The following is a 25,460-nucleotide window of genomic DNA, read 5'->3' as shown; positions in this document are numbered from 1 at the left end:
ATTATGAGAATATAAATCAGCAGAACCGTTACTGTAAGTAAGCTGGATAATTTTGCAAAATATTGAAAGTTTGTGACATATTGCAAAAACACACCAAATTCGCCAGCAGCGAATGAAGTAATGAAGCTGAAACAAAGTCCTCATTCTGTTTCAGTTTCCCCCTTCGAATACACACAAACCTTCCACAAAGGTAACACTACCTGCCAAAAAGGTTAAGCTGCATTTTTTCAAGTATGCATGAAAAAGTATATGTCACCTAAGCTTCAAGTCAAAACATTTGCGCTTGCATAATTCAATAGCACTCATAAAGAGAGTCAATATTAACATCTATCAGACATATATCACAACATAACATATATCAGATACATAACAGAAATATATGTATACTCATGTGGATTCAAAGACGAATGCCCAGGAACTTAATGGCTGTGCCTTTGGCTCCTGCGGAGGCACTCAGCCTTGCACATGAAACCCTGTATCTGAAGAAAATTAATTCTATATTCATTATAAAAATATACAGATTTCTTTAACCCTACCTACATTTTAAGTATGATTTTTTTAATACATCCACGTATCTCTGCCAATGTCACGCCCATAATTCATTAGGCATAGCAGTAATCCTGCTAAAACTCCCCCCAAAATAGAAGGTATTGCAAGATCGTAGGTCTTAAAATCAGCATTTTGCCTCTTGCACTGCAGCATTTGCATTTACCCAAAGCCTTTACCCCAATGCTACGTAGAAACCGCTTCTTGGGGATGCCTTTGTAAGATCTCATGTAAGTGCCGGTTCAGTAAAGTCAGATTCTTTACAAAAAAGACGACGCGGTCCCCTCCAGTTCAGGATGGCCCTTTTCCAAGCGGGTTTACTCTGTGGCTCTCCTGGTGCTTGGCACCACCGAGGCGCCTCCCAAGCATTCTCCCAGCAAAGCAAGTCACTAACAGGTTAGAAATTACGGTATTATATTAGCCATCTTTCAGCATTTTCTTACGCATTTAAAAGAGAACAATTAGATATAATAATTTTAAAAAAAAAATTTTTAAAAATTTAAAAATATCCTTCCCATAGCTTTATACTCTCAGAAATTCCAAAAGCTAAGATTTCTGCAACATCATTCACATTGCCACACTGTAATACATCACAACATTTTCCAGTCTTATTTCTCTGTTTAAATTTAACACTGTTACATTACTGTTTTGTTTTTCCAAACTGTGGCATATTACAAAAAGTTCTGGATGTGCAGTAAAGAAAGGGGGAAAGAGGTAGAAACCCCAACCTTTGGAATTTCCTGACTTCGATACTTATTTGCAGTTTTTGAAGTTGTACTAAGGCCAGTTTCTCAACACGCACATGTAATTTGCATTGTGCACATTCAAGCAGACATGGAGTTTATTATACACATACTCACACACTTCGATTTCTACTCCAAGTCCTCTTAGGGTTCCCTACACTAAATGTAAGTGAAGCAGAAAGGTCAGCTGAAGGAGCAGAAATCTCACTTTTCACAGCAGTTTCTTCCCTCGTCCTTTTAACATGGTGTTATCGGATGAGCAGGGACTGTTTATGAGGAGGTTTTCATATAGTGTTTATCATAATGGAGACACCTATTGAAATAAATATTACTTACAGTACAGAACTTTGAAGTATAGCTGAAGAAGGGCCATTTGTTTTATACTCACTTCGTCCATAAATACAACTCCATATTCCTGGAAGTTCAAAGCTAAGGCCACAAAAAGACTCGCCCATAAAACAAAAGACATTTGGTTGTCCACCTTAGTCCAGCCTTTTTTCATTCTAAAATCAGCAAGAAATGACCAGGTAACATGGGCCTTCAGAAGAAGGACAGTTACACTGACAGCGGTTCTTCGGAATTATAAATGCACCCCTCGATTTTCAGTGGCTCGTGGGTACCAGTGATGAGTTTCTCGCATGACCAGCTCTAATTAACCTGATAGAAACGCTTGTACGAGGGGCTTCTGCAATCCCTCACCATCTCACTCCAGGGAATAGGAAATAAAAGAACGTCAGGCTGTTGTGGCCCCCAGCTTCGTTTGAACAGTGGACGACCAATTGAAAACCAAAATCCACTCGTGTTATCATACATACTTTTAAATATATAATGGTACATAATGGCCAAAAGACTTCTGCAGTGGTCTCGTGCCTGTTACGGGACAGCATCCAGCGCGATACTGGCACGGCAAACAGCATTAGGCTGAGGAGCACTGAGCAGCAGATCCTGCCCCAATGCTCTTTGCTGGGTTTTCCTACCAAACCCACGTGTTTTACAGAGCGTTCCATCCTCCCCAGCGCCCGATCCTGCCCTGCGCCCAAAGCTGCCGGGATGTGCAAAGCGCCCCAAGCTCCCCCGAGCACCAGCCACCTCTGGCTCCAGGAATGGTCCCGCCACGTCTAGGAACCTTTCTGGATACACAGGTTCTGCGTTCACATAGGAAGCTTTCACTTTAATGTATAATTCATGTAACAGAGGAAAAAAAACGTGCTCTGACAAATTAGTCTCCTCAAAAAACAAGAGTTCAACTAGTGAGGAAGGAGGGGATACATCTTGCAGTACACTCCTTGAGAGAGTTTAAATCCTGTGTGCCAGAAATTATCCTCTTTGAGCTTTGCTGACCTTTGATCTGCGGAACTCATTGGCCTTGGTGCTCTGGGGAATTATCCTTTGAAATCAGTTACTCATTTTGGAGCTCAGATGAAATGGGGAAATCTGGTGATCTCATCCTGATGTCAAGTTTCATTCAGCACAGAAAAATGAAGTCTAAATGAGGAAACTTTAAAGGGGAATAGGGAGGCATTAAAATAATATTTACAAGCGATCAAATAATGTGTCTGTGCATATATCCTCATGTGCCTCATCCAAACCCAGCGAGCATTTAAAAATACGTACTGGAGTTCCACTGTTTTGTCTGAGAAGAGAAGGATAAGCGTTTGGTATCTTGTTTCTATACTTAGTTTTGACTATTGACATGCACACGGTTCCATGGAGGACACAAAGACACGCTGAACCCGCTTATAAATAAAACGTGAGTATCTGTTGGGACCGTTGAGACCGGCAGCCCTTCCAGCCGCTGCCCATGGCAAACGAGACCAGACGAGATCCCTATCTCAGTTCACAGCCTCGTGTTTCCAAAGTCTAGCCCAGCCGAAATAGGCCCGCGTACAATACATCATCTGCGCCAAAATACTTTCTTACCTCCCCAGTCAGATAACAAGTCCTGACAAAGAGAATGCTCCATATAGACAAATACACAGGGAAACCGCCCCTTGTTGTGGGAATCCGCAACTGGAGGGAAAAAAAAAAAAAAAAAAAATATATATATATTTATTGCTTCTCACGGGAATAACCATATGCTGTCAAAAACAATGTTCCCTAACACAGTGTTTCATGAATTGAAATACTGCATATGTTTTCTTTATGATGTTCTCTTTTCTTGTTCATTATTAATGGTCTTGTATTCACTTCTATAACCTTAAGACACCATAAAAATGCGTCTGGACAATATTTGAAATTGGAAAGACAATAAAGGAAAAATATTAACTTGGAAAAATTGTGAAATACCATTCTTTCATGAAAAACAAACTGACTGGCTTAAGTGTACTAGCAGATGTTTCTAAGATTGTTAATTACTACCACCCAACTGCTTGTAATTGAGGTGGGGGAGGAAGAGAGGGAGAGCTTAAACACCAGTTTAAATGTTTTAAGACTCATCTCTGAAGAATTAGGTCTTTTTTTCAGGGGTTTATTCATTCCTAAGAAAAGAAGAGGGTAATAATTTAAACTACTCTTTAGGAATCACCAAAATAAAAATCCTGGAAATGAGGTAAAACTGATTGCTGTGTACTGAATGAGCACAGAATCCTGAGCTTTGGGCAGTCAGACCACTTGTCACCCACCCTTATCCTGCAGCTGAGAACAAGGAGAAAACACCAGAGAGACAAAAATCGAGCTGCGGGCAGGGGGAAAAGTGGCGGTTCGACCCGCGGCCCTCTCTCGGGTGGCTCGTCACTGCCCATTCCTCATAGCCTCATTCAAGCAAACCATCTTCTCCAAGGAAGGAGTTTCACTCTGGTTCTCAACCGTGCTGAGCATTTTGGGTGGATTAAGAGGATCTTGCGGACAGAAACAAACAAAGGATGTGACTCCGATGAACGTGCAGGCCTAAGTTACAGCTGCCAAGTCCAACTTTGCCCAGCGGATCCGAGAGCTCAGGCTGAGGATGAACTTCAGAGCCCTTTGGGATCGCAGCCATTCCCAGCGGGACGTGACGGATCACAGGGCCCGAACTGCCGACGACTCCGCAATTCCCCAGGGATGAATTATGACTGGACGTTATCTTAACATGAGGGTCATTACTGTCTAATTTTTGAGAGAAAGCAGGGTAAAAGTAGAATGGGAGGAGGCGCAAAAACGCCACCTATGAAAGTCAGCATCTGACGTACAGGAAACCAACCCCTCTGAGGTGAAATATTATTAGCCTTGCCCTCAAGTCCGATAGACCGGATTCCATGGCAATTCTTTAAACCTGCTACCAGAAACAAAGGGACAGAACTGTCTGCACATGGGAAAAAACAACAAAGCACACACTAGAACCTGAGACTTGTGGGGGAGTAGGATAAAAGGAAAATTTAAAAATGCATAGACATATCAAGACAAGGAGACAAAGTCATAAGCACTTCTGTAACAGCTCCAATTGAACCTCAGTAGCAATATTTAACTGGTGGAATTGAGCGTCAAAGAGCTGATCCAACCGAGCTCTGTATTAAAATTCCTATTAACGTCAATAGGGTAAGGGTTTCACTTCCAATTTACAGATCTAGCAGATGCAGCACTTAAAGTCAGAAAACTGACTGAACTTCAGGTCGGAACTTAAAGTCAGAGACTGTGAGGACCAAAGGGATAGAAAGAGAATTAATTGCGTTGTTTTTCCTGAAGCCTCTGATGTCTAAATTATCTGGTTCTGTCAACATTTTTTTCGTTGCAAATCAGGTTTGGCAAACACAACAGACATTCTTCACTGACTGCATGACAACCACCAGAGAACAATAACCATGTTTGAGAGTCCAAATCGAGAAGCTGTCCTTTAATTAACAATTACATTCACATTCAAATTTCACTTCTAAGTTCTCCTGGAGGCCATGGATTAAGAAATATCACCCCCATTAAGCACAGATTTTGGTCTTATTCCCAGAGTTGATTCAAACACATCCCCGATGGAGATGATGTTGCTTGAGCAAAGGTCCTTTTCTCCATCAGCGAAGGGACGTGGGCAGAACGGGACCGGGAGGAACGTTCCCATTGCAGAGCCACCAGAACAAGCGCACAGAAAAACAGGCTCGTGCTGGGTCAGAGCCAAAAGCGTGTGCTCAACTTTCTCCGGCTGGAAGCTGAGGCTGATGAATCAGACACACCCTTCAAAACAACAAAGATCAAGCTGCCCTTTCTGAACCTTACTGTAGGGAAATTAATTGTCCATTTTCAGTCCAGTGGGACAAGTCAAAACCAATTTAGCAAAAGCTGTACTAGTAGTGCTTTGTACTAGTCTGGATGGGTATTTCAACCTGCAAATATAGGGAGAAGTCATTGTCTTCTATTTCATTGTTTCCTGTTGATGGTCGCAACACAAATTAAAGGTTCAATTGCACACCGTGGAGTGAAAAAAAAATATTGAGGATGCCAGAAGACCTACAGCCAGCTCCCGACCTGGGGAGAGAGCTCAGCACAGAACACAGGGGTAGTGCCTCAGCCCATGGGATGGTTTGCAACAAAAACAGACAACCAAAACATGTCTTAATCATTCAGGCATCAGATGATGATTCAAACTGACAAGTCACCACTAGGACATCTGGGAACTGCTAAACTGAAATTCGCTCAAAAGTTCAGATGACGTTTTCTCTCCCGAACAAAAAGTAGCCAAACTCACGGGTCTGTGCAACACCACCTCCCGCAAAGCTTCCAATTCCGTTTGCCAACTCAAATCCTTTGACACATAGAAGTATTTCCAAGGTTTGATACCGAATCACAGGTTTCTGTCTAGGTCTGGTGGTGGGTTTTTTGGCTGTTAGGTTGGGAGGAAATTTTTTGTACTATCTCCTTCCCAGAAAAAGGTCGGTACTAAAGATACAGATACAAAGGACAACACGGTCTCCCTTTGCTAGCCAGAGTGTAACTCATGCATGCTTAAATACTAAACCTAGATTTCTCACACGCTTTCTGGAGGGAATTTGCTGAAGGGAGGGAGTTTGCTGAATTTTGCCAGATTCCGATTCCCTTTTCCAATTAGTTCCCCAACTGGCTGTATTTCATCAACAGCAACTGCCAGATTAAATGCCTTACTTGACCATCTTCACCCAATACACTTTGATGTTCAGTTCTCAAGCTTCAAAATACCTTTTGGATGAAGATCAGACAGCACTAAACAGAATTACTAATTAATTAAGCAAAGTTAAATTTTAAACACTGTTTGTTGTGTTAGCCAAAAGCCTGAACAGAACAGTCTTTTTTTTTCCCTTCCTCAATGGAGATCAAAGAAGATCGTTTCTCCCTCCCCTCCCCTATCTTAAAAAAGAAAAAAAAAAAAAAAAAAAAGAGGGGGAGACAGGGGGAAGAATCTCCATAAGCTTTGGTCAGAATAGTTCAGGATGACACCTGTAGCAGCAAGATTTGTGTTTGATCAGCGGGCATATCAAAAGCCACATTAACAGAACGCAATCTGCTATCACTATCCATGTCGTTTAACATGGGTGAGCACTTCCTAAGTGAGAACTGTCACTGTCATACGCACCACTTACCCCTTTCTAACAGCATTCTGTGTCCCTGGAGCTCCGAACGGGCCTGCGAAGCCTTGAATTCTGCTGCTGAACGGTGACGGATGGAGACACCGACTGATCATCTGTGACTTACAGCAAAAGAAGAAAGACCAATCTTCTCCAAAGACGGCCATGCCCAGATTTTGGTTAGCAACTGGTAACAATTTTGCTATTTAGAATTCCCTTCTCAGTGGAAGTTGCGGTTATGCGTGTTCACATAGGATTTTCTATCTTAAATTTTCTTTGTCTCCTTGGATTTTTTTCCCCCTGAGATTCACAAGGGAAGAAAAAGAAGAAAGAAACCCAGCCACTACACAACTCTCTATTCAAATGAAGGCTGAGTAGGTAATGTTATTAATAATGTAGGCTTTGATATCGGCTTGCTCCCATCTAACTCAGATGTTCAATGGGAAAATAGTGTCTCCACCACCTTTGCTATGATAACGGGGCCTCTAAAGGTATCTGAACTGCAATATTCATCAGAATTGGTTCCCATAAGGAAGAATTTCACTCTGACTCTCACGACAGTAGCCTTTTGTAGAGAGCAATGTTGTGGACCTGTCCCGTAACATTATTTTGGCTGTGATGAATCAGTTGCACATCTGACAACTCTCTCATAGTTAATATTCAGTAGCAGGTTCAGTGTTTCCATCCTCGGAGCCCTACGCCTTACTCTGAGAGGTGAGGAGAACGGAGGTTGATCCACAGCACAACTGAAAAGCGATATAGTGACCAAACATCCAGTTTATATTACACGTGTGCAGATACAGGCACACATCTCCTTCCCTTTTCCTACAATATTTATGCATGGATGAGGGATGGTACCAAGGTGGCACGTCTCATACTGCAAAACAGAGAAATAAAATTCAAGGCTTGACCCCACTACCTTATTTAAAGTCTAGAGAGCACACAAGATCGCATCACAAGAAATAATTCCCACAGCGCAAACACAGATAACTCCTCATCGTTATTCATAATTCTAGTACATCCTAAAGACCACAACCGGAGATGGACACCCGCTGTGCTATGTACTGCTCAAAATGCAGAGCAGGAGATGCTTTAGAGCATGGTTTGGAGTGTGGTTATGAGGGGAGCCAGCTCTCCCTATTGCTCAAGAGAGCCCACGTGCTTCAGCTCAAGAGTCAGCTTCCCACCTTCATAGAATCATTTTGGTTGGAAAAGCCCCTCAAGACCATCGAGTCCAACCATAACCCAGCCCTGGCACTGCCCCATGTCCCTGAGAACCTCATCTCCGTCTGTCCAACCCCTCCAGGGATGGTGACTCCAGCACTGCCCTGGGCAGCCTGTTCCAATGCCCCACAGCCCTTTCCGGGGAGAATTTTTTCCTAATATCCAATCTAAACCTCCCCTGGTGCAACTTGAGGCCGTTTCCTCCTGTCCTACCACTTGTTACTTGAGCTACCCCTTTGGTGGACAACCCAGAAACACCCTCCTAGACAGCATCACTCTGAATTTTCATTCAAACGTAGTGTTTTGAGATCTGGCGGCACCCGCTGCTTGCCAGGGGGTCAGGGCAGCCGTCGCCAAAGGGGTGCCCTGGGCCAGGGGTGCCCAGTATGTGTCCCAGCACGTCCCGCATCAGCACAGAGCGGCCTCCAGCTGAGCACCCGTGTGCCGAGAACATCCTTCCACACCTGCACGGCTCCACTCTCCACAAAGGCTCATTAAAATAACCAAACCGGGGGGCGCAGCACCCCACTTTAGCTTCGCGCTTTCAAACCCTTCGAAGAGTCTGCGACCCCCCCCCCCTAAATCAGTGTTTTGCACGCAGAGCCCAGCTGCGCGCCCCGGCACGGCACAGCTCCCCGATCCTCCAGCGCCTGCCAAAAACTCCTCGGGTAGCAGCTCTTTTACTACTGGATATTTTGTTTTACAACTACTATTCCTTCCCTCGGTTTTTGTTACCTTTACAGCTCGAAATCCTTTTTTGGTATAAAGTTGGGCACTTTGTATGACATATTTAACTGGTGAAAGGACCTGGATTGCTGGATCAGCTTTATAAAGCAAGAAAAACCTGATTACTGGCATTTTTATTTTTTTCGTAAGCTGGGGGTTGGGACTTTCCATCTAACAAGAGCAGCTGGACTCCAAGCCCTTTCAAGAACAGAAATATTGCTTCAGGTTCATTTCCACAACCCCGTAGTGCTGCATTTATTATTTGCTTTTACTTACAAACTAGTTGTGGTTACAAAAAAAAAAAAAAAAACAAAACCCCTCTTCCAAACAAATGACATTTTATCTTTTTCTCCACAGGAGAATAAGGTTGACTGCTACTTGTGCTTTGAGGTTTGGATATGATTGAGATGAAACATCTGTTAAGAAAAAAGGTGTGGGGGGAACTTTTTTCTGCTAAAAATATCATGCCTTTTTTTCTTTTTTTTTCCACCAAACTTGAAACATGTGATGAAATTCAACTTTTAAAATATAACCCTGGAGCTACTTGAAACTATAAAAGTCTCCTCAGTATCTGAGGCAAGTCAGAATTTCCACTGTTCAAGCTGGGCTTTTATGAAGAGCAGACTTTAGAAAAAGCTGTAATCTGTCTAGGTAACAAAGGGCACTTGTTCTGCCTGGTGAGGTAAAACTTTGGGTTTCTGTAGCTACTGCAGCAGAAGTGGAGTTGAAGCACACAAAGGCAGCCCGACTGATCCGCACCTTGCATTTGGAACAGCAGCTGGCAAAGCAACGCGCTCGTCACCGGAACGGCCCCGGCACGGCCGCGCTGCGGGATCCGTACGGTGCAGCAGGACGGCAGGTTGTGGTGTCCCAGCCCTCCAGCACCAAGGTTCAGGTGTTCATCTACTTTCACATCTCTCTAGCTGTCTAGAGAAAACGATGGCTTCGAAGTTCAATCGCAGAAATGCAAGAACTATTTAGTTCTGTCATAAAGCTGGGGAAGGGGCTGGAGCACGAGTGTGAGTCACCAGTGCTGGAGTCACCATCCCTGGAGGGGCTGGACAGACGGACACGAGGTTCTCAGGGACGTGGTTATGGTTGGACTCGATGGTTTTGAGGGTCTCTTCCAACCGGAATGGTTCTATGATAAACTGTATCTCACATGAGACACTCTGGGCTATGACCCCGCTATGGGCAGGAGAGAAGGGCCTTACAGAAGCAGGCACATGGGATCCAGACAAAAGCCTATCACAGAAAACTACCAAAAACCCAGCAAAGGGAGCGCTCTGAAACCCGGCTGCCTGGCTGGGTCAAGGTCAAGTCAAACACAAGAGAACTGGCAACTTTAGGAATATTCAGGAGTTGCAGCAGGACATATTCCCTACTAAAGGCAGCCTTCAAGGTTTCTAAAAATGAATGTAATGTTTTATGTAAAAGCAACATTTGAAACAAATACATGGCCTTCTGAAATAGCAAGGGCCAAAACTTCTTTCAATTACAAGAGCACAAAACTGGAATAATTCCATGAACACCAGCATGAGAGAATTATCTGGCCCCAAATCTTTGCCTGGAAATATGCTCTAGTTTCACTTGGGTAAGAAAAAGAGAGAGTCACAAGAGAGTCAGAGAAGAATGGCATTTTGACTCACTTTTCAAAAACATGTTTAATAAAACCTCCACGAACTGTGGTCAAAGCTACAAGAAAAATAACTGGTAATAATCGTTGCTGGGAAATTAGAAGTAGAAAAGGACCTTTGTTCTTCAAGTAGAATAAATGAAACCACTGGTATTCATCATGTTTCCAGAGAGATTGTTTTCAAACTCCTGACTTGTTCCCATTTTTCATTCTTTGTTCTTGGTGGTGGATGTCCCGGGGCAAAGTTCAAGCCCATTTTCACGCTGCTGCCCATGCGCAGCAATGCAGCCCCACGTCTGCACCACCCACCGCAGACCCGCTCTCACGGCTGTGCCCATCGCTTGGCCAGGGTGTATCGGAGGGCAGACCCTGCCTCCAGGTTGGTGACCCTGCACAGGCAAGATGGGACATGAGGACAGCGTGGCCGGCTGTAACCAGGGTCCCGCTGCTGGACCCGGCAGCGGGCAGCTCCGCGGGGCTCTGTGGTTTCCCTGCGTCCCACCGGTGCCCCGGGGGGCTGGCTCTCATGTGCTCCAAGACAAGCAGCTTAAGAGATCTGTAGACATCAGTTTTTCAACAGCAGTACCCACAGGTGATGTTTTGCCTCCTAGCAAACCAGTTCACGACTGCCCCAAAGCCGAGAGTAAATTGTAGAATCATTTTGGTTGGAAGAGACCCTGTAAGACCGAGTCCAACCATAACCCACCCCTGGCACTGCCCCATGTCCCTGAGAACCTCATCTCCATCTGTCCAGCCCCTCCAGGGATGGTGACTCCAGTACTGCCCTGGGCAGCCTGTTCCAATGCCCCACAGCCCTTTGGGGAAGAAATTGCTCCCCAGATCCAACCTCAACCTCCCCTGGCGCAACTTGAGGCCGTTTCCTCTGGTCCTGGCGCTTGTTCCTGGGGAGCAGAGCCCGACCCCCCCTGGCTCCAAGCTCCTTTCAGGCAGGTCAGAGATCAGAAGGTCTCCCCTCAGCTCCTGTTCTCCAGGCTGAACCCCCCAGCTCCCTCAGCCGCTCCCATCACACTTGTGCTCCAGCCCCTCACCAGCTCCGTTCCCTTCTCTCAACTCGCTCCAGCACCTCAAGGGCTTTCCTGTCCTGAGGGGCCCAAAACTGCCCCCAGGATTTGAGGTGCAGCCTCATAAGTGCTGAGTACAAGGGGATGATCACTTCCCTATGAACATTCTTTGTTGTTAATTGGTACTTTAACCACCACTCAGAAAGAGCATTAGCTTCTCTGTGAAAGAAGGAAAAGTTGCCAGTCTTAGGTAGAAGGAAAGGGTATAGAAAAACAACATTGTTATAAATACCGAGCATGCACATAATAGTAAGTCTTTCCATGTTTAAGGTGTTCACTAAGGATCAACTCTTTGCTTTTTTGATGTGCTAGTTCACTTCCCTTTTCATTACCTTGGTTTTCTATTGAAATATTTTTTATACATTACAGACAAATAAATTAATATTAAAATTTGGCTTTCTTCAGCCACCATAAAGAACAGAGACCACTTTTAAGTTTGGAAGGTTTTCTTGTATACTATACTTGGAAACCCTGTCTCTGTCCTGCTGTAAGGGACAGACATGGATGCAGGAAATCCCAGCCTGTGTTCTCAGCTTTGCTATTGTGTCCCTGAACCATAGAATCACAGAATGTCCCGAGCTGGAAGGACCCACAGGATCACGGAGTCCAACTCCTGTCCCTGCACAGGACACCCCACAGGTCACCCCGTGTGTCTGAGGACGTTGTCCAGTCTCTTCTTGAACACTGTCAGGTTGGGGCCGTGACACCTCCCTGGGGAGCCCGTTCCAGTGTCCAGCACCTCTGGGTGAAGAACCTTTTCCTCATGTCCAACCTGAACCTCTCCAGCACATCTTCTGCCATGCCCTGGGGTCTGTCACTGTCACAGAGAGAAGAGCTCAGCCCGGCCCCTCCTGCTGAAGCTGCAGCCCCATGAGCTCTGCCCTCAGTCTGCTCCAGGCTGAACAAACCCCGGGGCTCCAGCCACTCCTCACACGGCTCCCCCTCCAAACCACACACAACTTACTTGTGTTCGGGAATAACAACTTTCCAACAATGTCGAATGACCTGAATGCAGAGGTCACCGTGAAACTATTACTTACAGCAGGTATGATCTTCCCAGTCTAACGCAGAGGTTTAATGACCCAGAACAGAAGTCTCAAAGCCCACACAGGACGCACCATCAGGCCGCAGCGGTGGCAGCGATGTGACACCCCCGCGCAGGGATGACTTGTGCAGGGGCCGCAGAGCGCAGACGTCGCTGTCAGGAGCAGAGGTCCCCCCTGGTGACACACAGCCCGGGTGGGAGCTGCTCCACACTGCAAAGGCCCATTTGGAAACACCTGGAGAGCAGTAACTCATTCCACACAGGCCATGGACAACCAGCGGATGGCAACAGCCTTTCATCACTCCTGACCTGGCCGCGCTTGAAACAGCAGCTCTAGAAGGAAAAGCTTCTGATCCAAATACCAACCCCCCTCAAATGGAACAGCTAATGTTAAGAAACACTTGTACTTTTTACTTTTTTTTTTTTTTTTTTTTTTTAAGTGCCTTATGCCGTAAGATTTTCCTCTCACTCATGGCAACCAGCCTACCGGCTTCTTATAATTTCCTGGATCTGTGTATGACCACAGGAAAACTTCTGCTAATCCTGCCAGTCTCATGTTCTTTGGTGACTTTTATTCCAACTGCCAAACTAAGCAGTTTTCTCTTGGCGCTCTCCGCGGCTCCTTCCCCCATCCCCTCCCATGCGCTTTGCTGCTCCTTCCAACCCACAGCCACCAGTTTTTCAGCCTCCGGCCTCGCAGGGACCGTGTCGTGGTGACCGGTGCCGGCGGGTCACGCTGAAGCTGAAGATGTTTTTCAGATGTTTCACGTCACACTGAGTAGCAGAGAAGGGTATAGCTAAAACCTCTCGACAGCCAAAAAAAATAGAGCCAGAGAACAAGTGATCAGCACACTGAGGTGATCACATAGCACAGACTCCGGCACTGCAAATCTACGGTAAGTGCACAGGATTAGCAACAAGTCATCAACACACAGAGTTCCCAGAGAACATCCCAGCGGGCTGGCCGCAGGAGCACTTTTAAGGCAGAATTATTAGCACCCTGTTTGCAGTGATGAACAGGTATTTGGTTTAAGAACATGACAGAGAAGAGCCTTTTGTTTTCTGCAAAGCACCAAAGTATCAATAGTGCTAGGCAGGTAATAACAACGGTGCTGAGATAAAGCAACTTTACCTGTGTGCGAAATGTAATATACATCTTTTCCATAAATACCCTGGAATTTCGTGTACATAACAGAAATTTATTTAAGCTTTAGAAAATAAACAAAATAACCATCATAACTAAAGGCACTAACTAGAAAGGAGCACGCAGTTTGAAATAACTGCCTTTTATTACCCATTTATAGCTCGGCCTAGCACAATACATGAATTTATTACAGCTAAGAGATTATCAAAGTATGGCAAAAAGTGTCTCATGGGCAAATAGAAGGTTAGCTAAACCTCTCTCCTCTCCGGGCATACGGCAGGGGAAGCCCGTGCAGCTGCCTGGGGCTTGGGGAATGTTGGCAGCGTTGGGCAGCCGCCTTAAACCACTCATTCGTTCTTTACTATCTGTTCCTTGTTTGCTTATCGATCCTTATTAAAGTCAAAAATAACCACCCAGCTCGTCGTGGTGGAACGCTGTTAACCACGCCTCAGCTCCAACTTCACCACACATTCCCTGGACGCTGGGGAGGAGAAGATGAAGGGCTGACCGGAGACACTAGTAACATCTTGAAAAATGCATAATAATATTAAGAATACAATGAATTATTTTTCTCCTTTGCTGAATACAGCATGCCTTACTTGCAGGTTTAGAAATTCCATAATGTCTTGTAAATGTGTGACAATCGCTACAAGTAGCTCTTTTCCAGATATGGTATATTTTTCAGCAAAACATGTGCTTTGAACTCTGCTGGAGGGCTCTCTAGTATTTATGGACAAGGAGATGACCTGAATAATTTTATCCTTTCTGGTGCCGGATGAGGGAACATCCTACATCTAGGGATATGGATACATCTGGTTTGGGAAACACATCAGAAAATGGGTTTGTTGACTCAGGTCAAGCTCTGTCACTGCCTCCAGCAGGACATTGGATATCATGTTCAGAAAAGGCACCAGGAAGGCTTGGATCTTCTCCAGTCTTCTGCTGAGGGAATAATAATCGATTAAGACATCACCCTCAGCTGACAAATGAACTGGGGAACAGATCGCTATCGGCCCAAGAGGCAGCTCCTCGGGCAGGGACAGGACGAGACTGATCTCACAGAGCCGCAAGATTTCTGGTTAGTCAAAACACTCAAGTCACACTTTTCAGGAGAACGGTGATGTGCGAGATCGCATTATCACATAACTAATCGGCGGGATAAGCTAGGTGTCTCCTGAGCTTAAAGACTTCACCTTGAACTCCAAAAGGCAGCTGAAGCAGACTGATAGCTATATCTCACTGGGCTCTAAAGAGCTTCTGTTGAGATGAGTAGGAAATTGCCTCTTTTCCCCAATCAATCCGTGTCAAAGAGGGATTTTCCTGCTTCTGGTTCAGGTATCACAAGCAGGGAGGAAACGGGCTGCTCTGAAAAGCTTCTAAATGTTCAAATGATAAGACGGAGAAACCCCAGTTCACTTCATAAAGACATGGAGTGCTCAAGATAAGAAAGCTCTCCTGGCCTATGGGCTTCAGCTGTGAAGATTTCCCAAAAGGTCTGGAGAAAGGAGGTGAAAAAAGTTCTGGAAAACAGGAGGAGGAGACTCGAACCATTCATTAAAAAGCTTACTCATGCCTTGAAGAGCAGAGAGAGAACTTGGGTGTCATTATTGAACGCACTGATAGCAGATATCTTCCTGAGCCACCTGCATGTCTCCACGATGGAAGAGTTGACTTGCTGTTCGATGCTACATTCCATTCCTGCCTGCTGTTTTATCTTTCCACTGAAATGAAATATATCTCCTAATGTCTGTGCTAGTTTTCTGCTCTTTTATCCTAGACATGGAGAGTGACGCAGCACACGCTTCCTGTACGGAAACTGCTGGACAAGAAAGCTCAATCAGGCAAAGTGCGTACACAGCAGATGGCACACGGGCTCCTGTCTGGCAAGTGGAGGTCTCAGAAATGCACTGGAAAGCACTGCTAAAATTGGAATGAAAGCTGCAGATGAACTCACCACAGCAGCTGTATCCAGCATGCCCAGTTGTTGAGTTATTAATGGAAGAGGAAGAAGGGAAGAGGTCTAAGACTGATATGAGACTGAGGTTTCCATCGGTGTCTCTTATCTAAGGAAATCACTGACCACGTAAGAGAAAATCCAAAAATTTCAATTTAGTGACTTGCCCAGCAGGAAAATCAAAGGCAGGTGCCTGACAGAACAGACAATACTGGTCAAACTGTTTCTTTCGGCACAGCACTTGGTAAACAGAGTCACCACTATTGAGTTCTAACCTTTGTCAAGCAGCAACATTGAGTCAACAATCCGCTCTCCTGGCTTAATGCTTTTGATGTTTACTTTGTTCTTTCTGTAGTTCAAAGAAAGCACTAATGCACCAGTCCTCTTACCGAACACAATCTTAATCCCAGAATCCCGAGCCTTTTGCTGTTGGCCAGTTAAGTCTGTTAAGACGAAAGGATTTGATCAAGCTTTACATAACAACACAGAAGTTGAATCCAGCAAAGAGAGTTCTTTTTATCTGTACTGCTCAGACGGCTAAGAGGGGAAAAAAAAAGAAGGAGAAAAAAAAAAAGGTAATGAACTTGGCTATGTAAAACAAAATAAGGAATTCAATTATTTCTCTTATTGCCACTTTGTCTTTTCAGTGAGAGCCTTCTAAAGAGCTCAGATTTATTCTCCAACAGTCTCAGAGTGTGAAGGCTACAACTTTCCCCTCACCCAGAACAACTGTGGCACCTGCTGTGCTTTTCTGCAAATCTGAGAAATGTTTCTTTTTCATTTTTTTCCATCCCTACCGTGTATTTACGAAGACAGAATATAGTTTGGTGATTAGACACTTGCCTGGTACTTGGTAGAGCTGGGTTCAAGTCCTTGTTTTGCCATTCATGGGCTCCGTGAGCTTAGCCCAACCAACCATGTTTCAGTGTGTCACAGCTCCTTGCCTCTGGAACTAGTTATCAGTGACATCCAGGTTATCTTATGACACATGGATGTATGATCATGCAACACTATGTGTTATACCAGTACATATGTAGAGATTGTGAGGTAGCAAAGTAAAGGCAGAACAACTATTTTAGATTGAGAGATTAATATACTTTCTAGGATATTAATTACATTTTCACACAAAACGTCTCTACGCAGAAAAGAACCACGACAGTGGCATCTTGTACCTAACCACACAGGGTTCAAGCTCTGCCATAACAAAGGTTTCAAATCATGTTTCAGCTTCACTTTATGCCAATACCACAACTTTATGCTAGTACCATCACAACCATCCAAAAAATACGCCAGCAAAAAGTACCCAGTTATGCAAAAAGGGTGAAAGCATCCTGCTTTAACACAATGCTTCTAGTATCAGCTGTTAATTATAAGATGATTTTCAATATCCCATTCAAGAGGGAAGAGGTTGCCCTGTCCCCAGCAGGGAAAGCACAGCCTGGAGATTTTAGAGCAGATGGGGTGAGGAGCAAGCCTTGGCAACGGAGATCTGCAGATCTTGTCTTCACAAGAAACGAGATGCATCAGAAGGAATAGTGCAAAACTGCTGATATTACAGTGGCCTAAAAGGTTTGACACTCTGATGAAAACAATCCTGCTGCTGACTAGTTTGGAAATATTATATATGGGATATTATGTTTGCTATGCAAGACAATTCTATACAACAAAGTAAGAAATAACCAGAGGCAAGGTAGAATGAGAAAAATGAAATTATTCACCTTGCTGACATTTAATATCCCATGTTAAGTAGATTCTCGTGTAATTCTGAAAATTAAAAACCCACCCATGTCCTACTATGAGCAGAAAGGAAAACTGTGGTGAAGTTAAATACTGGAACACTTTTAACAAACACTGACTCCATCATGGCAAGTGTATTTTGTTTTAGTGTTTACCGGCAGCCTACAAGCACCAGCTGAAATGGAGCCCCCGTGTTACAGGCACATGCAAGGGGAACATTCTTTATACAACTACAGACACGACAGAAATATTGCATCCAAGAAACACAGCATATTAACACATTTCACAGCTGAAATCTCTACCACCAGAAACAAATTACTGGATTAGAGAAGGACAGAGATTTCCAAGTGAAGCTTGACACGGTCCATTGCTCTAAATAAGCTGGGCATCTTGTTTCCGCTAGCCGGTAACACAAACCTAGCACCCAGCCCATGCAAACGCTTGTTACACGACAGCATTGCCCAGAGAGTTTCTGAAGTCTCAGTTCCTTGTTGTTCTAAAAGAATGAGCAACAATGTCCTCAAATTGATCTTTTCCGTTCATCAAGCCCCACTTGCCCACCTGAGGTGTTCCCTGGCACGCAGAACACGGGCGCCGCCGCGCTCAGGGTCCCCCAAGGCCCTTCCCACCACCACAGCGACCCCATCTCCACCGAGCACAAGCGATGGGGTGAGCCCTGGCAAGGAGGAGTTACCCGAGGCAATAGCAATTCTATTCCTATTCCCATCTCAACAGTTTTCCAGGCAAATGACACATCGGTATATCAAGAACTGCACTCTCATATACGCATTCTCACACTGACTTGTTCGCTTACTCCAATATCCCTTAATATTAACTAAAAAAAATGTATTCTTTAAATACCTTCCAGATGAAAGTGTTCATCACCAATAGTGTCTCTGTAGCCTTCCCCAGATAAATCCTGTTAAAAAGAAATATATATTAATGACAAATATACTATATACAAAGTGTTATGGTCTTTATGTATTTATTACAGCTAGGATTAATTAAAAACACTAATGAGAGCACAGAAGTTGTTTTCCAGGAAAGAAGTCAACCACTTTATTAGTGGCACTCAATGCATTTAGTGCTATTTTACAATGCTCTGGACATACTTTAGGACAAAAATTTAATGGAGATGAATAGATTGTACAGGGGAAGGAAAAAAGAACGGTTCATATTTAAATCCTTTTACAAAGTCGATTAATATTTAGCACTTCAACGTTCTGTCAATCAAGCAAGATGTTAAAAACCCAACTGGAAACAATAAAGGAGAAATAAGCCCTTCGCTACCCACAGAGGAATGTTATCACTTGGTTCCACCAACAAACAGAAAACTTTCATCTGCCAGAGGTCACCCAAGAAAAGCAGATACCAGACTCTGAAGAGCTGCCGGATCCTTCAGTCCCCAAATTAATGAAATTTCGTCAGCCCCAGTACGTCGACAGCAATGCAGAAGCTGACACCATAGATATGCAGATGATCTTATCTCAGACCCAAACCCCATTTCTCTAATGGTGCTGAAGTAGTAATAAAAGGCATCAGTGGGATTTGCAGCTAATCCCGCTTATAAAGAACCCGAAGAGCATTTTTACTCAGAGGAGCCATCCCTTCCAGCTCCATCCCCACCCTCACCAACCACGGGCAATGACAGGTACCCTCGTGTGTCACCTTCTCCCGTCCACTCCGCAGGCTCCAGCATCACTAGAACGTCACCGACCCCACACCAGAATCTGGCTCCCTGGCTTTTCCACAAACATTCTCTGCCACCGATGGATAGTTATGGTGATAAAGAAGGATACGGCCCTAAAAAGGTGGCGTGATGCGCTCATGACCATTTAACTTCACCTGCAGAACCCCCTAGAGCCCAAAGCCACCCTCCGCAGCACCGGCATCCCAGCTGGAAGGTGACAGTACCATGTGTTTTGCACAAGATAAGGGAATAACCAGTGAAAACTAACGTCTGGTTGCATTCGTTAGCTTTATTGTTAGGCAAATGTATCACGAGAGAAGCAGTCCACCTCTTTTTCTTGAAAAAGCTGACGGAGATTCTTGCCTGCCTTCCACATGCCCAAATGTTATTCTTTGAGATTAGTTATCAGAAAGTAACTAAGCCACAAAAGCATATCTGAGGAATTCCTCAGTATCAATTTCTGCAACAGCAACTTAAGCATTAGCTGTCACAAACACGACTGGATAGCTAGCCCAGAGACCCTGAAAATATTGCTCTGTTCACGAGCAGATACCCTGAAATAAAGTCACAGGCCAGATGGCTCTGAGAAACGCTGGAAACCTGGCCCGGAACATGACGATTCTGCAGAGCACAACTGGTGCTTTCCAAGAAGCAAATCACAAAACCTATTTTGTTTCCCTGAGGCTTTGTTCCAGTAAAAAAGGTCTCTTTTTTTTTTTTTTGAGCAAGTGCTGATCAATATCAATCATTACCTTTAAAATTATGGAAGAAATGGACAGTCAATGGAAAGAAGCCATTAAATGTTGGCACAATTTATCATATTCCTGCAAGAAGATGGTCTTTCCAGGGCCTTCTAAAAGTGAGTTTACTTTCGTTTGATCAGATCCCCCCATGTCACCATTTTGCACGAGGCTCCGAGCGCAGATAATGAGACACACACAAGCGACTACACAGGTACATGTGGCACCTCTGCTCACTCGTACATCACTAAATATTTAACAACTGGGTCTTTTGCTTGCTTTACTAAGCTCAGAGTTCTTGCTCACTCCTGCTCTCTTGGAAAAAAAAAAAAATACATTTTCTGTTAAGCTGATCAGCAAACACTCAATGAGTAGGTCGATCTTACTGGTGATGCTCCTCTGAGAACACCGCATACCTGGCAGCCTTTATCTCTTAATGCTTTATCAAAGCCAGCAGCACATCTGGGTGTGCCTGTTAAAAAGATGTCAACAATCGCATCCTCTACAAAACCCACTCGTCATTAATTTTCCTAATTTTTTCAAGATTCCACTGAAAAATGAGCACGCATTTGCTGATGGACAATGCACCTTCGAGTAACTCAATGGAAAAGAGTGGAAGCCAGAAGTGTGAAACAGCAGAGTGAAACATTAAAATTCACTAAGCTAGCTTCCTTATTTTCTCACTTTTAATCACTACATGGGTCTTAAGTAAATATGTTTTATATTCTAGTCAAGTTCCGCTCCTTCTCTAGCTCCTAGTTATTTACGTTAAAGTAGTAACTTAATGCAAGCAAATTTCTAATAAGTGTTTCTGCCTTAAACCAAATTATTATAAATCACAAAATTCTAGAAAAGTGTTTTTATGATGCTGAACCACCATGTAGCTGTTAAGTAGCACATAAATTGACAATCCATGCCAAAACTGATGAGAGTATTGTTTGAACATTTTAGTGACACATTTAAGCAGAATTCCTCAGCTCCCATTCAAATGTGTTCCTCTGTGTGTGTAAGATTATGACATGCATTATCTCTGATAGATGTGCATCTGTGAAAGGTGTGGGCAGCTCTAAGACTTTACGGGAAAAGAAAAAAGAAACTATATTGTTCATCATATTATCATTAACTCTTCTGCCAAAATAACTGCAATGTTATTGCCTGAATGTGAAACCTGAATGTTTTTAGCATCACTGAGACAGATGTCACAACCTGGATTAATAGCAAAATGCACCTAAAGGATTCTGTATGTAAACTCCCACTCAACAGAAAAGCACAAAAGCTGAGCAAGCATCAGAAAAAACAATTCTGACCTCAGCTCATGCTGCGTAATGGAGTATCCTCCCAGTAACCCGTACTGATTGCCTTAGTGTGACCAAAACAGTGCATCTGCCCCCAGCCACCCAAATTCAGAAAATGGACTAGAGCAAAAGAAAAGGCTAAATGTATAAAAGACAACTTGCAGCTCAAGAAATTCTAGTGGGAGGCAAACGCTACAGCCAGGTCGGAGTATTTGAGGCTGGGGAGAGTGTGTTGGAGCACAAAGGCCATCAGGCAGGAGCGGAACAGCAGCAGCTCTTCTGCCCGATGGAGCAAAAGCAGCGACACGTTGGCCAGAGGTACTTGTACGTCACTGGCCTGACACGAGGTTTTAAATCACAGCGCTGCATTTGCAAACTGGAACACTGAGTCACGAAACAACCAAAACCAGATGTACCCGGTGAAACACTATAAATGAGGTCAGCGAGCATCTGAAGGAATAAAGAAAAGCAATATTTACGCCAGCATGCCACTTCTACAGGTTGCTAAACAGGAACCCATCAGAGTGTCTCTACCTCACCGGGAGTTTCCCAGATCACTACGTTGGCCTCGGACACAAATCACCCAGAATGACTGAGCTTTGGGCTCAAACATCTGTTTGCACCCTGAACATCTGGCGGGCTGGCCGTGCATCCCATAGACCCCGTTCTGAGCGGTGCTGCTGCGCTCGGCGCAGATTTAACAGGGTGGGGGTGGAGAAAAGAGTTAATTAGTGCAACTCCCTGAGAAACGCTGCCGGGTACGGACGGACACCAGGAAGAAAAACAACCTGTGAGAGCTCCCACACCCCTGGGCTTCTCTTCAGCTGGTTACAGCTCAGGCTGTCGTCACTCGCTCCCCACCTTTGCTGTGCAGACTCTGATGAATTCTAACTCACTGGGAGTTGTATTTTCTCGATACGAGTCTCTGGAGACCGAAGGCCAGGCTCTGGGGTTTCCAGCTACCGCCTTGCTTTTCGGAAAATGCTGCGATCACATCCTCACCCATCGTTCCTCCCGCGTGGCTTTATCCCACTCGTGCCTTCGCTGTTTCCCTTGCTGCTTCTACATCAAGGTTGAGCTCCTTGTTGTCGCCTTGCAGGCTCCACATGCTGTATTTGTGTTCCAGCCCCCTCGTAGCCCCCGTGCCCACGGTCACCAGTGGGGCTGTTCCCTCCTGTCCCTTTTCACGCCGCTCCCCGCGACACCCAGAAGCACAGAACGCAAACCGAGGGTGTTTCAGCAACCCACGTCAGAACCAACACGGTGTTAAACACCGTTTTGCTTTTGGTGTAAGGAGAGGCAGCTACATCCAGAGATGGATCAAAGGATAACCTTTGATTTCGGTAGCTTATCATGCTAACAAGTACATTTGTAAAGTTTGGACCCCGCTACTCCCTGCATGACACCACACTCAATATTGGGTTAATTAACATTTTTCTAAAAGCAGAAACAAGTTCTCAAGCAGAAACAAGTTCCTTTACCTCTCCTCCTTCAAACACCTCACTGAAATCCTTTGATTTAGCCTTAAGATACTCAGTTTTCCACATTTTTGGCAGAAAATATGCACACATTTCCCATTTTAGTGAAGTTCTTATCAAGGTATCATAGCCACCACTCTCCCCAAGCAAAACATATGCAAAATGACAAATTATCAACCAAGAAAACTTTCCTCCCTATTTTTATCCACCTGACTGAAACACATTTTTTTTCTCTCCGTATTCTCATATTGATGCAATAAAGCTCCAGTACTTTTGGAAAGAGCAAAGTTGAAGAAAGGCGTTTCACAACAGGACTGCAAGGGATATGTAGTAACTGATATCTTGTGGAGCAGCTTTTATAATGGTTTTTAAGTAGCTGCCAATGAGAATGCTGTGTCACCTACGCACAAACTTCCATTCTTGATGGAGACAAAAAACAATCCCAAGCAGCAGAAGCTGGAGAGGAGGAGGATGCGAGGGCTCTGTCAGCGGCTCGGTGGCTATTCCGAAAGCTTCAGTGTCTCTTCCAGGAAACAAACTTCCCAAATAAGTTCGATTTTCATACAGCGAGTCCTGAGCGGACTTTGAAAACCGAGACTCTTGAAGATGTTTCAAGGAAAAGCAACCAAACGCCAAGGCGCTCATTCTTGTTGTTTCACTTCATTTTTAATCTTGTAAAGACTTGCAGAGAAAGACGTAAAAGACTTTTTTGAAAAAAAAATAATGGGAGGAACCTTTGGGTACCTGAAATTTCTCATGGGCTAGAAACTATGTAACTATGATCAAGCCCAGTCTTCGCTACTAGAAAACCTATTCACACCTCAAAAACCAGCATCCCTTATTTTAGGATAATGTAGGTGAGAGCTGGTATTCAGGTATCTGAGGTGATCATCACTCTTTACAAATACGGCTTCACAGCCAGGTGTACAACTCAAAAATTAACTAAATAAATAACAATTTTGATTGCTTGTAGTCGGACGCATTTGGAGATAACGTTTTCCTAGGTTAGCAGCTTCCATGCACACAAATGCATGCAGTCCAATATACATAAAAGTGGATGTTTGTGCACACAGTTCTGTGTGATCACTACTTACAGGCAAAAGCTAAGAATGTGTTCTGGGCATGTATTCGGTTCCCTCTGCATTTGGAAGTTAAGCCTTCATGTTAATATCCTCTGCCAAAAATGCTTGAAGATCCCTCTCATAAGCCTGTTCAAATAAACCATTTGTTGCTGTATTACAGTGTCCTATTTAGGACAAGAGCTTCCTTTCCTTCCCTGTTCATAAGCAATTACACACCTAGGCCCTTATACGGATAAAGTTTGTACTCCACGCCTCACTATAATGACAATTGAAACCAGGCAAATACAACTAAGAATTAAAGCACGTACCATATAGAAAAGCACTATAGAGCAATACACGTACATGCCTTAGTTTAAGCCTAATATTGTTTCTCCTACAGCATATTTTACCTTTCCTTCTGCAACCATGAGGTTTTACTTTTCGAGTTTGTCATTCCAGACAATTTAATAGTAAAGATAACTCACCAGAATTCAACTTTCCATAAAGAATGTGTAAAGCAGCTCTCACTTGGAGCAGCAGTCAAGGCGACTAACTTTTAGACCAGCATTAAAATACACATTGCGACTGCAATAATGCAGTTTGCTAAGCAGAAGCAGCAAGCTCAACTTCTACAATGTTTTCTTTCTCTGAAATAAGAACCCAGTGCTCAGTGATGCATTACAGATGGGTTTTTCTTCCTCCACCATGCATGGCAGCTTGTCTCAGATAAAATTTCTTCATAACATAATCCCAGCAGGTAGAGTTGTTAAGAAAACAGATTTCTCCTCTAAGTTCTCTGGTAGACGATCTTGGGTGGGTTTAGCTGCTGTGGTTTAGGATTTCACCGCCTTTATTTGCCCTGATGGCCTCGATGTCCAACCTTAGGGTTTGCCTAACAGAGGGAGCAGAACACAATGGGTGTTGTCACCCAACAGATATTGAATTTCATCCTTTGGTACCTTTGCACAAAGTTCACCCCAATATACCAGCTCAAAAACTACGATGGTGAAGTGCACAAATACATTCCGTTCGGCTGCCTCTGCTCCAGGAGCAGTAACTCCCAATCGTATCAATATGGGAATAGGGTTGGAAATCACTGCAACCATATCCACCGGTCTGACAGAGCTGGAGCCCCCGCGGCCAGGTGACGGTAGAGGAACTCCAGCTGTGCGTAAAATACTGTGAAGACAAAGACAGGCTAACAAAACAAACCAACCAACCACACACACACAAAAAACCAACCAACCAAACAGGGCTCTGAGCAACCTGAGCTGGTGCAGATGTCCCAGCTCATGGCAGGGGTGGCACTGGATGAGCTGGGAAACATTCTGTGATTCAGCTGTTTACCTTACTTTGTTCTTGTAGGTACCCTCTAACCTCTTTGCTCATTGAAAAATCAATTGTCCCATGTCCTCCAAGATCTTTTCTTCAACACAGGTTATACTGATGAACAAGTCTAAGGACGTGAATGAAAACGACAAATCTTCATCAAATTTCCAGCCTGCAGAAGCTCAATCACTCCTCCGAATTGCTTATTTTGGGCTTCTTCACCAAGTCAGACAGACGGGCATAGCTATGTAATAAATCTGAGTTTCTGTTCAGCTTCCTTTCATGACAGATTTGGTTACCAAGAAACTCCTTAACAAACAGACTGAAGTGCACTGAGGTGATGTTCCCCAGGCACATGCTGGGAAACACGCACACAGAAAACGGCCACAGAGCCTGACTGCAGAATAGCTCCCTCAGTTAAGATGTGATCGCTGAAATCAAGGCTACTCTTTTCACCAACTTCAGGGATCATTACAGTTTTAACACAGTGAATTCTGAACTTTTCTTGTGCTAATAGCCTGAGTCTTCC

At 44.2% G+C, this 25,460-nt stretch overlaps 1 protein-coding gene across 4 annotated transcripts in view; it reads right to left on the bottom strand.

Moving 5' to 3' along the window:
- Positions 1–25,460, bottom strand: part of NKD1 (NKD inhibitor of WNT signaling pathway 1) — a 100,857-nt gene that overhangs the window by 18,865 nt on the left and 56,532 nt on the right. For 3 of the 4 annotated variants that reach the window (XM_065641018.1, XM_065641020.1, XM_065641021.1), the window contains one exon: positions 18,200–18,257. In XM_065641018.1, coding sequence (XP_065497090.1) covers positions 18,200–18,257 — 58 coding nt within the window. Of the gene's footprint in view, positions 1–3,209; positions 3,259–18,199; positions 18,258–25,460 lie in introns of those variants that run through there. The other variant, XM_065641022.1, reaches the window with a different exon arrangement.

Source organism: Caloenas nicobarica, chromosome 9 (genome assembly GCF_036013445.1).
Source record: "Caloenas nicobarica isolate bCalNic1 chromosome 9, bCalNic1.hap1, whole genome shotgun sequence".
Classification (NCBI taxonomy): Eukaryota; Metazoa; Chordata; class Aves; order Columbiformes; family Columbidae; genus Caloenas; species Caloenas nicobarica.
This window is presented reverse-complemented; position numbering and strand designations above follow the sequence as displayed.